The 16,366-nt window shown below is 44.5% G+C and overlaps 1 protein-coding gene across 4 annotated transcripts in view; it reads left to right on the forward strand.

Annotated features, from left to right (window-relative positions):
- DENND5B (DENN domain containing 5B) overlaps nt 1-16,366 on the forward strand; it is a 118,875-nt gene that overhangs the window by 95,205 nt on the left and 7,304 nt on the right. For all 4 annotated transcript variants that reach the window (XM_056340602.1, XM_056340600.1, XM_056340601.1 and 1 more), the window contains 9 exons: nt 1,118-1,249; nt 2,080-2,232; nt 2,748-2,826; nt 4,027-4,108; nt 9,109-9,237; nt 10,610-10,731; nt 12,515-12,660; nt 14,410-14,528; nt 15,689-15,876. In XM_056340602.1, the coding sequence (XP_056196577.1) occupies nt 1,118-1,249; nt 2,080-2,232; nt 2,748-2,826; nt 4,027-4,108; nt 9,109-9,237; nt 10,610-10,731; nt 12,515-12,660; nt 14,410-14,528; nt 15,689-15,876 (1,150 nt within the window). The remainder of the gene's footprint in view (nt 1-1,117; nt 1,250-2,079; nt 2,233-2,747; nt 2,827-4,026; nt 4,109-9,108; nt 9,238-10,609; nt 10,732-12,514; nt 12,661-14,409; nt 14,529-15,688; nt 15,877-16,366) is intronic.

A 16,366-nucleotide genomic window follows, 5' to 3' on the forward strand; every position in this document is an offset into this window, starting at 1 on the left:
TGCAGCAGCCATAGTGAGACCTTTCAACTCCCCGGAAAACCCAGCCAGCAGCAGTGCTAAGTTGCTGGAGGGATGTGATCTGCTCCTTTCAGGGGAAGAGCGGTCATGGTCACATACTGTCACCCAAAGAGGCAGCATTAATTGGATAAAAGCACACTATGGAAGTGGAGCATTCCCACACCAGGCTGAACGCTTTGTTTCAAGACTTTTATTTGGCAATATTCTTTTAGTCTTTTTAACAAAAACTTTATTAATAATGCTTGAACAACTTTTTGATGGGCTTCACGTTTGCACACCTAAACGTGGCCAACTTCCTAGCTTTGCTCAGCATGTAGCCATGTCACTGATGCTGGGAGCAGAGGACACTTGTCCTTAACAAAGAAAGCCCAAACCAAACCAAAAACACCCCACCCCTGAACAACAAGGCAGTCGAACAGGAGGGTTTAAAAGTCTTTTATTATAGCTTGGATCCTTTTTTAAAGAGTATGCTAATTTTTGTCCATACTTTTCAACTACCACCCCACAGTAAAAGCATGAATGATCAGTTCATGTCAGTTTTGTTTAAAATGAGCTTCACTTGTACTTAAGAAGTTAATTGACAAAATCAAGTCTCATTTTTCATAACTATGCAGATGAAAAGGAAGGGGTGAAATCTTTGTCCTTTTGCTTTTTTTTTTCAAAGGATTTTTTTTCAATTTGTGTATAGTCTGGTCAAAAATTAGAGAAATGTCTTTTCATTTTTTTATTTTTTTAAAGTGACAATAAAATAACAATGGAAAGAAACTTTACTTGGTGTTTTGAATTTATTGCTGTATGGAGGAATGTGTTGCGCTTTTATGCACTTGCTGTGGCTAACTTTGTGCTAGCGGCTAACAGCACAGTTCACTAGCTGATATTGACTGTTTCAGTACCACGCAGGAAAATATCTTGCTTTTTCTGTTGTTAGAAGGGAGTGTTCCACTTCTACAGCCTGACACCTAAACATCAGACAGATGGTGATTTTGTTCCCACATTAACGCTAGCTTGTTCCTTTTCACCAGCATTTGCTCACCTAGAATTAGGATGAGGAGAGCCCCTCTAACTTTTAATACCTGAAATTATTCTGTTTAATTTTTAGAAATACATGCAGGAGGCGAGGAGTTTAGGAAAAAATTTAAGGCAGCCCAAACTCTCAGACCTCTCTCCAGCTGTGATTGCACAGACCAACTGGAAATTTGTGGAAGGGTTACTGAAGGAATGTCGCATGAAGGTAGGTCCTCTCCCGTGTGCTCTACCCTTGCTTACACTGAGTGTAAATAGCATTTGCAGATGGTGTCCTGAAAGTCCTTCACAGCTGGAATGGCGTTGGTCTGTCAGTATACCAGGCGATTGCAGGGTGGATATCCCTTTAGTGTCGTATTTTTCAACTGCTAGAAAAGAAAGGATCATATTTTGACTCCTGTTTATGCAGTTAAAGTTAGTGGAAAGATTAAAAAGGACAGGAAGGAGAATCAGCGTGATAGACATCTTAGGAAGGATTTCCTTTAATTGTTCATATCTACATGTAGCCTAAACATAACGGGCTCAGGACCCTCGGTCAAAAGGGAAGCATTCAGCACATGCGACTGTTGTGCAAGTTGTTTAGGCAGAGCACGTGAAGTATGGCAGTTTCTAATATTAAAGAAGCTTTTATAGCCATGGAAGTATAACTTCCTGGTGTCTTTGTGTCAGTTCCAGTTGGTGGTATACTGTATTACCTGGGTTTTAAAGTTTAATAGCTGTAAGAAGGAAAGCAGATGCTGAGTAAGACTCCCATGTATCTAGCTCTGTGCTCTGTTTTTTGATACTGTTTGGTAATAGATCAACAGCGTAGAAACAGGGCAATAGGTAAAGGGTATAGAAATAGGACAGTATGGAGTAATCATGCTGATTTTTTTAAATTATTATTTTTAATCTGCAATCTCTGTAGAGAGATTTGAAGCTTCTCTGGTCAAGCCATCAACAACGGTCTGTAGATTAAGCATGTTTAAGTAAACTCATCTATAAATTCTGTCTCTTGTTGGATAACATTCTTGGAAACGGTGTTTTGGGTTTTTTTAGACTAAACGCATGTTGGTAGAGAAGATGGGCCATGAAGCAGTTGAGCTTGGACATGGAGAAGCCAACATAACAGGTCTGGAGGAAAATACATTGATTGCTAGTCTCTGTGATCTGCTAGAAAGAATCTGGAGCCATGGTCTGCAGGTCAAGCAGGTTGGTAACTGGAAACTCGGGACTTCGTGCATACAGTGCTCTAGCAAATACTGAATGCCACCTCTGCCTTTTAAGCTGCTACTCAGTGGTGTCATTCCAGCATAAAGTGGGAGGTTTCCTTCAGCTCAGAGCCCCTGGTTCATGTCTTGTGAGGGTTTGAAGAGTTTGGGGTGGTTGGTTTTTGGAGGGTGTGGTTTATTTTTTATCTATTTGAGATGTACCTCTGGAAATTGCAATGATGTTAAATAAGTGTTTGGTTTCTTTCCTTTCAACATTTACAAGGAAAGCCCAGGGAGAGGACAAAGAAACAAGGCAGGTGGGACACTGCTACTTCAGTGGTTTGGTCCTCTCCTCTTCCTGAGGGTTCGTGCCCAAGAGAGGAGGATTGATTTTTCACTACTGAAAAGTGAAAGTTTTACCTGCTGAAATGCCATCCCATTGTTTTACCATGTTCATTGGCCTCTTTTCTTTTGCCTGATTCATTTAAAGCTGTATACTGCTTATTCAATTTTCAGGGGAAGTCTGCTTTGTGGTCCCATTTACTTCAGTACCAGGAGAGAGAAGAGAAGCAAGAGCATAGTGCAGAGTCCCCAGGTGAGTACTTGGCAGCTGACTCCATGAAGGGTCCATCACAGCCAGTGAACTTGGGCCCGGCAGGAACAGTGCAGCCACATGACACCCATGCAAGATGTCAGTGTTCTTTCTTGCTAATATCACATTTACATTTTGACAGCCTTTATAATCGTTGTGAAGATGCCTTGATGTCTGGACAAAATAAATTGACATCATTGAAGGCAAAGGAGCATACTTATTATCCCTGTCTGGAAAATCATTTGATGTCTGTTCACTACCTTTGTTCCCTTTTAATCAGCACAGAGAGGTGTGAGAAGCAATGCTTCCGCAAAAGATGTTTTCTGAAGAAGCTGAAGGTGTAGAGCTGCAGCTAAGACAGCTGAATTTTTCTTTGAATGAGCATAATCTGTCTACCAAATCCCAATGTGAATAACTCCATGTCTTTATACTGGTGGATGGTATAGTTCAGAAGTTGTATAATCCTCTATTAGTCAGTTCAGATGCTCCATTTATGCTTTGCTTGCCCCCTTATAATTACTAAATTACTGCTGTGTTGTGAGAAAGGTTGGTTTTACCTTGAGATCTCCCTGCCCAGTGGCTGCTGCTGGATATCGTAGTTGAACTTCAGTGGGTCATCTTCCAAGGACTCTCCAGTCCTCCAGATCTTGTAGATGGGAACTTGTATGAACAGTCCTTAAAGACATATCTATGGACAAACTAGTCTTGCTCATGAAAAGGCTTTTTAGTGAGCTTCAATGAGTAATGCACACAGCAATCTGGCTGGCAGGCACAAATTCCTGAGAGCAAAATGTGTCACCACAAAGCAGCTTGATCAGAGTAGCGGAGCACAGAAATGCGTGACATTCTTAGCATTAAATATGCTAGTGTAGCTTAATTTTAGTGTGTCCTCAGTTGTGAGCTTTCCATAGAAACATATTTCTAATAAAATCCATTGCCATACAGATTTATGTTAATATATTTCACATACGAAAAAGGAAGCTAAATCTCCAAGTTCAGTGCTGGATTAAGGAAGGAATAGGTAATATATTAAACATTTTTCATTTTGTCTACTTCTACGTTTCCAGGATAGAGTTAATGATAATGCACAGAAACATGGCAGTTACCAGCCACTTAAGATTGTTTTCAGCTGTATGTAAAACAAATGCATTGCAGACCATTACTATGATTTTGTATTAAATTCATGTATTTTCTCTACTGTAGTTGCTGTTGGAACAGAAAGACGGAAGTCTGATACAGGAATTACTCTGCCTACTTTGAGGGTTTCCCTGATACAAGATATGAGGTACACAATTTGTTTCCTAAAGTATTAATTGTGGTTTTAATTGTGTAGCATAAGGTGAAGATCCTGATTAGTTTTGGGTCTGTGAAGGCTATGGGGAATTAAAAAGTCTCCTGAGCCCACATTCAGATCTATGAAGTGTTGCCTTTTTGTTTTCGCAAAAATTTTTTGCACATTCACTTGATTTATTTTGGTTAAAAGACAATGAAAACCACACAAGTTTTACTGGAGTTTTTGTTTTCCCAGGGGGTTCTTCTAGCAATAAAGCCAGCTTCTATGAATCACAGCAGATATGTTGAGTTCCTTAGTACCTTGAGTTTGTTTCTTTTTCTTTGTTTTAAATTACTGACCAAGCAGTTGATAGACAGAGCAAAGGGACATAAAAACCTGCTTGCAATGCCTGAGCAATATTCTTTCTTTTCAATTAGCATTTTATGGAAAACAGTAATAAATGTACAAATCAAACCAGTATTTGGGTGAATTTAAAGTTTGGATGTGATGTAAGGGCAGGGCTCTGTGGGAGACCACAGCCTGGCTCTGGAGAGCTTTCTAAGTAGTGTTGGCTGGGAATCAGAAGGGTTATAGAGTGAGAAGAGATGGAGGCTGATGTGACAGAACCAGGCAGAAGTTCTTCAGGGCAGCTCTTTGATCAAGCCACTGCCAGGTCAGGCCACTGTTTTGACACTTCACTTGCCATTGCTAAGGACTGCAGGATGGGTAAAAGTGCCATGAAAAGTGGGGGAGGAGCAATGCAATAATGCTTATCTGTGAAGAGCTGCTAGCGATTGCTAGCAATTTAATGCATAAGGCAACACAAATATTGTTCCTTGTAATACCATGCCCTTCTTCCACATAAAAATATGGCAAACAATCTTATGGTAAAAATAAAATTAATTATCGTTAGTTCACAAAACCATGATTACAGTGATGTGACTCTTACTATGCATGTTATTACAGAGATTTTTTTTTTCTGATGTGAGATTTTTTTTCTCAAAGAAAGTGACTGTACCTCCCACCTGCAGTGTACAACCTTTTTGTATGATGCTATGTAGTCTGAGTCTTGTGCTCTGATTTCAAAGAATATGACATGCCACATAAGGCTAAAACGACATGCAAAAGTGGGAGGGAGAATACACACAGTGTAATTAGGAGTATAATGCCAAGAGGTTGTTTTGAGCATGTGTCTGTCATTTTAGCATCCCTCTCGTGGGACATGGCAGCTATTTACTGAATTCAGTCCTGTGAGACTGACAGGCATGTGGAGGGTCAGTCTGAGGAAAGGGTGAAGGAGGATCTGGAGCGGAAACTCACGTGCTGGGAGGGGATCGCTGACAGAGGAGGCTGTGCGCGCTTGCTGCCGCATGCAGGGGTTTTGTCTTCCACGTACTTCCACTTGAGTAATGAAAGCCCAGCTTGGATCTGAGCTCTCTTCCTTGAATCACAGGACTGTTTCTGCTGCTTTTCAGAGAAAAAGTACAGAAGCAGAACATTAATTTTTGTAATATCTTGGGTATTCTTGATTGTCCAAAAACATGTCTAGTCATAGAAAATGCTGGGCAGATGGTGAGTTGAATTTGCCATGTGTAATCTCATGGCATACTTTCTCCTGCTTGGAAGGAATGTTGCTTAGTATTTGTTTGCACACACAGATTTATGCTGAGGTTAGAAGGATGGGTAATTGTTAAATTGCCGGGGTTATGGTGCTAACTGAACTAATGGCTAGAGGGTTAAGCATTACCTAAGCATGGCTTGTTTTTGATGGCTCATGCAAGGTTATGTAAACAACTTAAAAAACAGGGCTGAATCACAGTCACGCTCTGAATGTGTGATAAGCCCGTGCTACAGGTAACGTGGTGTGTCCTCTGCCTCCCTCACAAAGCCAGGCATCTTGGATGTGGTAAGAAAGATGCTCAAGATGTTTATTTTGGCTCTTTGCATGGAGAGTCTCTGCACAAGTGTGTTTGGGGGTATGCCCTTCAGCCTTTCCTCCAGGCAGGGATCTGCAGCATCTCTCCCAGCCCTCTTCCAGCTCCCTGGCAGGCTCCTGCTGCAGCCTGCCTTCAGCATGGCCTCACCCCTCGGGCACATCGCTGTGTGTCCAGCCAGATCAGACAGTGCCAAGGCAACTCCCTGAAACCTTTGGTCCAGCTGGATTCAAGTGTGGGGTCCTTCCCCTCCAGGCAAGCTCTTCCTTGCTGCCGGCGCTTGCTTTCATGCCTGTGTGGTGCCTCCCCATCCACGGGGAGCTTGCAGCAGAGGTGCAAGCCCCAGGTGCTGGGTCCACAGCAGTGATGCTTAACCTGCTGCAGTCAAAAGAAGCTGGGTTAGCAAAGACCTGCTGCCTACATGGAATGAGCTAGTATGGCTCATTTCTGACTGTGCTGGGGTGGGGAGTATGCACACCGTCCTTGGGGGCATGGTGATAGTGAGCAGCTGTAACCTCTTCCGTCAGCAGAGCTATTTGCAGAGGGTATGTCTCGCCATACCCCAGGCTTACATTTGACAAGGTAAATAGATTTTTCTTTATTACTAATGGGATTAAAAGCAAGTCCCAACCTAGGGAGTCGCATTGAAATTGCTGTTCAGGGCTCTGACAAGAAGAGTTTGCTGTGCAGTGGTAAGCATACAGTGCTTATGTTTAGGTCACTGATAAAAATAGAGCTGCTTGACTCTCACAACTGAGCGTAAAATAAATTGGAGCTCCTGAATGCTCTGTTCTGTTACACTCTGCTTTTGCTGACACCAAGACTGACTACTGAATCTTTCTAATGTCTCTGGCAAGCTGCATGATTGCAGATCCTTATGTTTCCCAAATGCACAATTAATGCCAATCTGGTCTGAACCAGAAAAAGGTAATGAAGAGATTCAGAGCATGCATGGAATAAAGTTGAGTCCATCTGTACTTGAGTCTTCTCACAGTAAAATAACATATTCTACTCAGTGTTTCATATCAGATGTAATTCAAGCCAAGCACTGGGCTGGGGGAAGGGGAGAGGGGGAGATGATAGCCTGTACTTGAGTTTTCCATCTCAGAAGACTTGAAATGTCTGAGGACAGTGTCTCAACACAATGTAGTTGAGTGCACATCCTGTTTCTCAAGGACTCTGGATCATGTGCCCAGCTATCTGGGCTGGAAGGTCTAATGCTGGCTGCCACACTGAGCCAGGAAGGGCTTTCCAGTGCCAGGAGCAAGGCTCTCAACAGTAATTCAGCTGGTAGGCATCACTGCTGACAGAGGGAGGCTGCTGAGCTTGCTTATGAAGGGCAGGGACTTGTACATGAGTGTAATGTGCCCTCCTACATTTGTTTTACAGCTCACTGAGAATTAGTATCTCTCACCTGGTCCATCAGAGAATTATCCATGTGTCATGTTAGGAAACAGGAGCAAAGTTTGTTTGTTGGGTTTTTTTTTGGTTTTGGTTTTTTTTTTGGAAAAAGTATCTTTTTTTCCCCCAACCTTGTTTTTTTAAAAAGGCATTTTAAGTAGACTAGGTTTTGTTACTGGTAAGCTACCATTACTCCTACTGTTTGTTTCTTCCTGATGGTACTTCAGATACATAGGTACAGCAGAGAGCCATGCGATGCAGACATATCAGCTTGGTTTGCAATTGACCTGTATTTTGAGAAATCCGGTGGGTCAGCCTGGTGGAGAACGGTGCTACTGAGCTGTGTCTGGTATCTACTTCATTTGTGCAGAGCGAGCTTGTATTTCTGGACAGCACTAAGTTGTACTTTGCAAATTTGCCCTTAAGGTCCTAATTCTGTTATGCTAGAAACTCTATAAACAAGAGAGTATTTTTCTCAAATAATACAGGGTCTAAATATAACACAAAGCACGCACTTGGATATAACAGATGGGGGAAAGCACGAGACAGTGAGACTATACTAGTCAACGTAAAAAGCATCAGTCACAGCATAACTTTGTTGGATTTTCTTTGGAGTAAATATTGCCACATTCCCTAACACTCAGCAATGCATGGAGAGCCTTCAAGGAAGATGCAGGAGTTGGGAAGGAGATCACAACAGAGATCAGTTCAGACTCAGCAAATGGTACTTGGAGCCTGCCACAGAGGTTTAGAGGGCTGAACTGCCTGCGCACTTAACATGCAAACTGCGTGAAAATTAAGAAATTGCAGCCTTGTCTTTTCTCCTGCTGGAAACTGTTACTTACATTTCTTGCTGTTTATTAACCAAGTCGGGGGTTTTTGGAAGCAGCTTCACCCTGCCATGGCATTTCACTTCCTCTTCTAAAGCTCCCTGTGCTCTAAAACTAGGGTTTCCGGCATTCTCCAAATGAAATATATGTGAAGTTTAAAAAAGAAAAGCAAAACCATAGAAGAAGGCTCCTATGGAACACTTCTGCTTTCCTACAGACCAAGCATGTGGAGGGCTGTTCAGATTATCACTTACACAAGGGCCCCTCATACCTCTGAAAATGCAGTTCTGCTTGTGACTGCCTGTTGCTGGTTTTGCCCAGACGATCCTCTTTTTGTCAGATTTCCCATTGCTGCTGCTATCAAGGGGGTTGTTAGAGCCTTCAGAGCAAACTGTGGTTTGGAGAAACTCTTATGATATGTATTTGTCCTCTGCTCTCCCAGACATAACCGTTTGTGTCAGCAGCTTGAGGGAAGGACGATGATATAACTGGGTCTCATGCGGCGGCTGCTTTTTTTAAGTGTTAGCAGTGTCCGTGAGGACACCTACCTCAGGCAGTGCAGGGGTGAGCAAATCTACCTCTGCTCACCTCGGCCAAGCAAATGCCAGGACAGAGCAGCTGATATGGGCTGCAGTGCATCTGGGTTGCAACCCACCATGCCTGGGAAGGGCTGCCCCACGTCCCCATGCCAGCATCTGTGGGGCCCTGCTGAAGGTCTCTTTCTCTAGAAATGATGTCAGAAGACATTTTGCAATTCAGCTGCTGCATCACACTGGATGTTGCTGTTTGAAGCATGTAGGATTTTTATGATTAACCTATTTTTATTTTATTTTCCCACTCGTTTCAGGCATGTTCAGAACATGAGTGAGATAAAGACTGATGTGGGGCGAGCCCGAGCCTGGATAAGGCTTTCTCTGGAGAAGAAGCTTTTGTCTCAGCACCTGAAGCAGCTGCTTTCCAACCAGGCACTTGCCAAGTAAGGTGGCTTTTTTTCTCAAAACTTCGCTTTCGCATTTTCCTCGGTGGTGTGTCAAGGTGCTGTGCAGGCTTGGGGTGCAGCCGGGCACCCCATTTGGGTACTGTAGTTTCCAGCTAGAAGTGACTGAAGGGCAGAGGGTAGCTGGGGGGAGAGGTACTGCCCACCCAGCAGGGCAGAAGTCTGCTTGTCTGCATTTTAATTTTAAGGAATTTTAAGGAAGGAGGTGTCAGTTTTTGGTCAGGTCAGTGCATTGATCCAAGCGGCTTTGTGGCCCTACAGTCACTGTCTTGTGCAAATGAAGCAGCAGGGGCAGGAATGCCCCTTTTCTCACAGCAGCCCTGCCTGATGTTGGCTCAAGCCAGAGGCAGGCCCCATCCTGACTGTGGATGAGCTGGGTTAGAGGCCAGCCCTCCCAGCCACTTAGCAGCTCCCCCAGCTTTGCTTCCTTTTGCAAGCACAGACACTTAAGGATCTGCCTGTGTAGATGTTCCCTGACTTCATTTTCTCACAGTGATGCATTTAGAAAAAAAACCCAAACCTTATGAAATGAAAACATCCTAGCTATTGCCTGCACTTCTGGCTCTGTGATGAGTTACATGCATGATTTATGCCAGAAGCTACCAAAAACTCAAATCTGCTAATGGGAAGAGAGAAGTAGCTGGAGATGGTCACCTCTTGGGAGATCAGCTAAAGGCACGGTGGCAGACCAGTCTTTTCCTGAAGTTTCATCTACGTCTATCTACCCCAGCAGCTTTTTGGGAGCCTGTTGCCTTCAGACTACAGGCAGTGTCACAAGCTCTGTGCTTTCTCAGAGCAGGGCCAGGCTACCTCCTGGTGTGCCTTTGCACTGCTTTGAGCAGTAGGTGACTTACACTCAGTTCACTGAACTGCAAGAGTGGTGGGAAGACCCGTGCTGGTGCTCGGTGCCCTCCCTGGTTTGATGTCTTCTGCTTAGTTTCCTCTGTCACAGTGTGGAGCAGAAAGAAGATTAAGTTAATTAGACAAGGCTATTCCACAGTGGGAAGACACAGGGAAGAAATGAGGTTGCTGGATGTTGGTTCGGGTCTGCTGTTGTGAGTAGTGTTAGCTTGTATCTCTGCTTTGCAGCAAAACCAAAACTGATTGTTTAATGAGATGAACTCAGTAGCCTTGCTATGGTAGTGTGGAGCCAAGACTGATCTGTAAACCACGTGTAGCGTAGGGGGTAAATGCCCACTATGGGTTTCTAGCAGCTTGGGTTAGCTGGGGAATCTCACTTTTCATAGCTCCCATTAAGATCAACTCTTCCTTTGGTGTTTTGAGATTCAAACACCTTTTAAGATACTTGGTGCTTTTTCAACAAAAAAGGTGGTGTATTTCTTTCTACCAGGAAACTGTACAAGCGTTATGCTTTCCTGCGCTGTGAAGAAGAACGGGAACAGTTTCTGTATCACCTGCTCTCACTCAATGCTGTGGATTACTTCTGCTTCACAAGCGTCTTCACCACAATCAGTGAGTTGGAGAATCATTTTTTTTTCCCCTGAACAACAATTAGTTGCTGTCATGGTTTGTAAGAAATGCTGCTGCTGGTGCCTGAGTAGCTGAGCCCTTTTCTGGAAACGGTGGTTGTTGCTGCCAGGCTCACGGGTGCTGGGTGTTGCTCTGGGAAACCAGCTGGATAGGTTGTGTGGGAGCTCTGCGTAAGAGCATTGCACAAAGGAGAGTAATCAGCAGAGAGTGCTGCTGTAGCACTTGATTTTCCTTGCCGAGAGCTGTGTAGTCTCTTTCATCTTCCCTCCCAGACAAGTCCTCTACATCCTAATGCTCTTCCCGGCCGTGGCTAAGTGTGCATCCTAACAGCCTGCTTGCCACAGACTGAGGAGGAGGAAGTCTTGGAGGATGAAATACAAGGCATCTTGTGCTCTGCTGTGTATTTTAAATCTGTTTTTGCTTCTCTTTAAATGCCAAAAAGGTTCCCTTTCCCTTCCTCTCTTGTAAGAAGGAGAGCAGGGGTTGGATTGAAATCTGGAAATGAATCTTCCTTTCTAGCACTGGGCAATGCAAAGGCAGCAGGACCCCATAAGCTGACCTAATTGTTTGGATTCACCTTGGCAGCCTTTGGTCTTCATTTCCCTGCCTGTTCAGAGTGAAGTGACTCAAGTTTTACATGGCTGTCAAAACAGCCACTCAGTCTACTTTTTCTCCTCTTAAAGCAATAAATCCCCTCAGAACTAGCACAGCACAAAGAGATTTATTCATCCTTGATTACCTTATTTCTGCAGGGCATCCAGTTTGACAGCTTTCCCCTGTAGGACAAGCACTTGGAATTTGAGGGTGGTTTTTTGAGTGCAGTATCATTGTATGGCACACAAAAAGTAAAAAGCCTGGCTTATTTTACCCAGCCAAAAAGGCAGCTTGTGAAACAGGAGAGTCTTGCGGTGCTAGTACGCAGTATCTGAGTCAAATCCAAACCGGGGTGGGTGGCAGTCTTTGTCTTAGGCATGTGTGGGTGGTGCAGATTTAAAAGCAGAATAATAAAATAGTAATAATAGTTATAACGATAATGATGGTAATAACCATACACATAATCATCATAATAATAATTTAATGGGGGGATGTCCACCGAGACACATAAGACTTGGGACTTTGGCTATGGCGTTACCATCCTTTGCCGGCATTTCTGACATTCCTTTCGCCCTGTCACCTGCCGTCAGCCCCCCAACTCCTTCCCGGCTGCGGGGACGGCGGTTGCCGCACACGGGGCTCAGCCCCTTCCCTCGGCGGGCTCCCGGCGCTGCGGCAAGGCGGCCGGCTCTGCTGCGGGGCTGCAGCACCACCGTGCGGTACCGCTGCCCCGGTGCTGCCCCCCCCCGCCTGCCCCCCACACCCCCCCCCCGATGCCCGCAGGCAGCACCGAGGGCAGGCAGCACCGAGGGCAGGCAGCACCGAGCCCCCCGCTGAACCGTGAGCGGCGGGGGCAGCTGCGGCGGGGGCTGCTGGCAGCGGTGAGTGCGGTGGAGGCTCCCCCGAGCCGGGCCGTGGGGCTGCGTCTTCTCGCTCGCAGCTGGCTGGAGGAGGGCTGCTGCTCTGACCCCCCGTGAGGGGGGAGTCTCTGCCGCCGCAGCAAGGTTCATCTCGGCCTTTATGGGGAGAAGAGAGAAGGGTGCTCCTTGTCAGGGTGCTGAGACGTGGGACAAGAGCTTGCCTTCAAGGGGTTGCCCCAGAAACTCTACTCTAAGGGAGGGACAAAAAAAAAAGTCACAACTAACTTATTTTCTCCCCTTCCTGTTCTTAGTGATCCCTTATAGGTCAGTGATAATTCCTATCAAAAAACTAAGCAATGCAATAACCACATCAAACCCATGGATATGTGTATCAGGAGAACTAGGGGACACAGGTGTAATGCAGATTCCTAAAAACCACCTAGAAATGACATTTGAGGTGAGTACGTGCTCTTTACATTTTACTTTTCGATTTGAAACATGCTTACAAATAGACTGATTTGGTGAAGGTTGGATTTATTGTCTTAAGATCACAGCATTTCAGATTCTGTGCAGGTTTTTAAGGTCATTGATACCTTCAAATATGTGCTGGGAAAACAGCGCTGCCTGCCCTTCCTGCGCTAGATGGAAGCTCCCTGTGAGCACACACCTTTAACCGCCGGCTTCACTGCTGTCCCTGTCCCTGGCTCCTCTTCTCACCTGGCCAACCCGTTTCTGCATCTCATTCCCTCCCATATCTCCTTGCCTAATTTTCCTTTTTTTTTTTTTTTTTTTTTTTTTTTCCTTCCTCATTTTTGGCTCTTCGTTTCCCTTCCAAGTTTCTTTTCCCTTCTTTCAATCTGTCTCCCCGCTTACTGCCACCCAGGTCCCGTTCTACCTCTGGCCAGTCCCAAATTTCTTCTCCTCCTACTCCAGTTCCCTGTCCGGCATTGCCGCTTTCCTGCCAGCCAGCCAGTCTAACCCCTGAGCTCTTCGGCTTCCCAGCTTCAGGCACTACCCCCGGCAAACCGCAGAGCTGCTGTCCCCGTCGGGCTCTCTTCTTTATGCTTGCTGTGGTTTTCTCTTGGTGTTTGACTGCCCGGCATTCCCCTCTGCTTTCCCACCATCAATTCCAGGTTGGCTTGGTGCCACCCCAAAACAATTCCTGCTAGCGGGAATTGCAGGGAAAGCCCCGTCAGGCTCCTATAGCTCCAGGCTGTACCATATCCGGTAAGAAGTGATTTCGTAGGACAATCTGCCACTAAAATTAAAGGTGTGTCCATTGAGCATATGTGGACCAATCTTTAACAACAATTTAAAAACCCACACTTGCAAATACAGGTAGATTTTGACAGAGAAGAGAGGGGGAGGCTATTTTCATGATACAATGGCTGCCTCTCATTCAGATGTTAGTATTTTGTAGAGAAGATCTCCAGGCTTCTAACAAGCAAAATAACATATTTAGACTTTTCTAAGGACCATGCTAACACTGTTCTGGATTATTCCTTTGGCTGAAGCTTTCCTAAAATATCATCTTGGGTAGCCACCCACTATGGAAAATGTCAGCCCAAGCAGCTTGTTTGGCAGTATTAGAAGAAACGAAAACCAGGGTCTGCAAGGGGAGTGTTTAGGTGACGTTAATAGATGTTGCTGCCAGCCCCACCTACAATTACATATCGCACTGGAATTCACGGTCCCTTGTTTTCCTTGTTCTGTCTCTTTATGCTGTTAAGAGTTTCACGTTAGTGATTTTTGTCTTAAGCAAATTGATCTTTGAAAATAATAAAGGATCTAGGGACTGCTTCGTAGTGTAGAGGGAGTCAGCTGAAGGTCAGTATGCTCAAAATGCATTTTTGAAAAGCTGTTTGTACTGAAGATCTATTTATTCTACAAAAGCATACCTTTTTATCAACTTAGCTCAGAAATTTGTAATTAATACTTCTCAGAAATACTCAGTGAGTGCTCACAACAAAGAATGTAAACTCTTCACAAGCTTTTAATAGTTTTGTTTCAAGTTATTTATTTTCTCCTGTCTTAAAATAATTAACCTGCTTTTCAAAATGCTCTGCATGTTTGGTTGGAAATACTTGCTCTATAAATCAAAGGAAACTAAGTAAAAACATACATTTAAGACCATATGTGTGCATGTGGCGGGGGTGTGTGTTGTCTGTTGTTTTTTAAAGTAAGTAAAAACTGTTATTCATTTCAGTGCCAGAATTTAGGGAAGCTGACGACTGTTCAGATTGGTCATGACAACTCAGGGCTACTAGCCAAGTGGCTGGTTGATTGTGTCATGGTCAGAAATGAAATAACAGGACACACGTACAAGTAAGCAACAAGTTTTAATTTTCTTTGTCTGAAATTCTTACTTGTTAAATCTAGAGAAAGCAAGAAGGCATTCATCTTCTCCTCAGTTAATGGAGCACTGTGAATGGATTTGGGTACCTGATAGGGTTGGGTTCGTCTCCCCCACCCCTAGTGCTCTCATTTCAGAAGCCGTAGTTGGAGTCGAATAAACTGATAAATACCAAACGAGATTTAAATGTAGGATTTTCTTTGCATCTCTCTGAGACAGGACAGACAGTATGGATACTTATGAAGTAATTCATATGTTTGTCTCTAATAATTAAGTCTCTTGATTTAAAGTAAGGTGAGGGACAAATGAACTCTTTAAACCCCCAAGAGCTGGAATGACAGTTTAGGACAAGTCTTTGGTTTCTTTTTCTTTTTAAAAATATTCAAATGTCTAAGTTCTGTAACAAATGTACAGAAACTCAGATTACAGGAAAATAAAAGGCTTTGATAATGTCTTAATCTTCTATTAAGTACATGCCTTTGGTGTTGAAATGATTTTCTAACTCATCATTGGTTTTAGAAAACATCTGGCTAAGCACACTTAATTATTATTTTTTTTTTATAAACGTGGACTTGGAAAACTATAATTCAGAGAGGTGTGCTCCAGAGCTCAGGGTTGGCCACAGTGTATGGGGGAAACTAGGAGGAAACGGGGTACAAGGACTCTGGGTATGGACATATGCATGGATTTTATTAGGACTGCAGATGGGGTCAAAAAGTACAGCAATAAAATATGAGGTGAGGTTTGAGTACGAGGAGATGTCATGGCTGCAGCTGGGTGGGAAGTCTGTGTGGGGATTTAATTATTAATCATCGCAATATTTTTAAAGGCTGAATATCAGTTGTGGTTGCAAGTGAAAAATAACCCAGCAGAAATCAAGATGTGGACCATGACAGATGCGTATAATGCTTTCTGTTGTCCCGTGCTTGCATGCAAGCTTTGCATATTTCCCTTTTCCTAAGGATGGTACAGGGGATGCTGCCTGCTGAGTTCTGGTTTGTGAAAAGGTTTTGGCTACAGAGTATTCCCTGCCCATCAGAAGTGTTTGCTGGGTGCTAACTGTCCCTCTGGCTTTGAGATCAAGCTAGACTACCTGGGCGGCTGACCTGTGCTTGTCCTGGGTGTGCGGCAGGTTTCCCTGTGGACGATGGCTGGGAAAGGGAGTTGACGATGGCAGTTTGGAGCGAATACTCATTGGAGAGCTGGTGTCCTCCACGTCTGATGAAGAGCTGGGAAAACAGTGCCGTACCCCACCCCAGCAGAAATCTCCTACCACGGCTCGACGACTGAGCATCACTTCCCTCACAGGGAAGAACACCAGTAAGTCTTTTCCTTTCCTTTCTCACCGGGGCCCTCGAGAAGGGGGCAGCAAGCTGATGAGTTTTCCCTGTCCTGGTTTGTGTGTCTGCGGCTTGCTCTGTGGCTGTAGACATTGCCTCTTTCAATGTCCGCATCTGACAAGAGGTAACGGTCTCTTGGTGGAGCACGGGGCTGTGAGGTGAGGGAGGAGGAGGCAGCAGAATTTGCAGTAGCTGGGGCTGCTCAGTTTCCCGGCTCACTTCGCAGTCGGTGGGAAGACAGTCCTCTCCGAAGGGCAGTTCAGAGCTTTCACGTGGATGCTGTGAACTACCTTCTGCGGGAGCGCGTCTCCAGAGGGACCCTAGGGGACATGAAATTCACATCCCTAAAATTAGCTTTTTATGAGTAACTGCACCTAGCTACAGCAGGCCATGGGACTGTAAGGGCCACGTGAGGCACTCTCTGCTAAAGCATACAGATGCGCACAGTGTAGATTCATAAATCTGTGCAG

This window comes from Falco biarmicus, chromosome 5 (genome assembly GCF_023638135.1).
Source record: "Falco biarmicus isolate bFalBia1 chromosome 5, bFalBia1.pri, whole genome shotgun sequence".
Classification (NCBI taxonomy): Eukaryota; Metazoa; Chordata; class Aves; order Falconiformes; family Falconidae; genus Falco; species Falco biarmicus.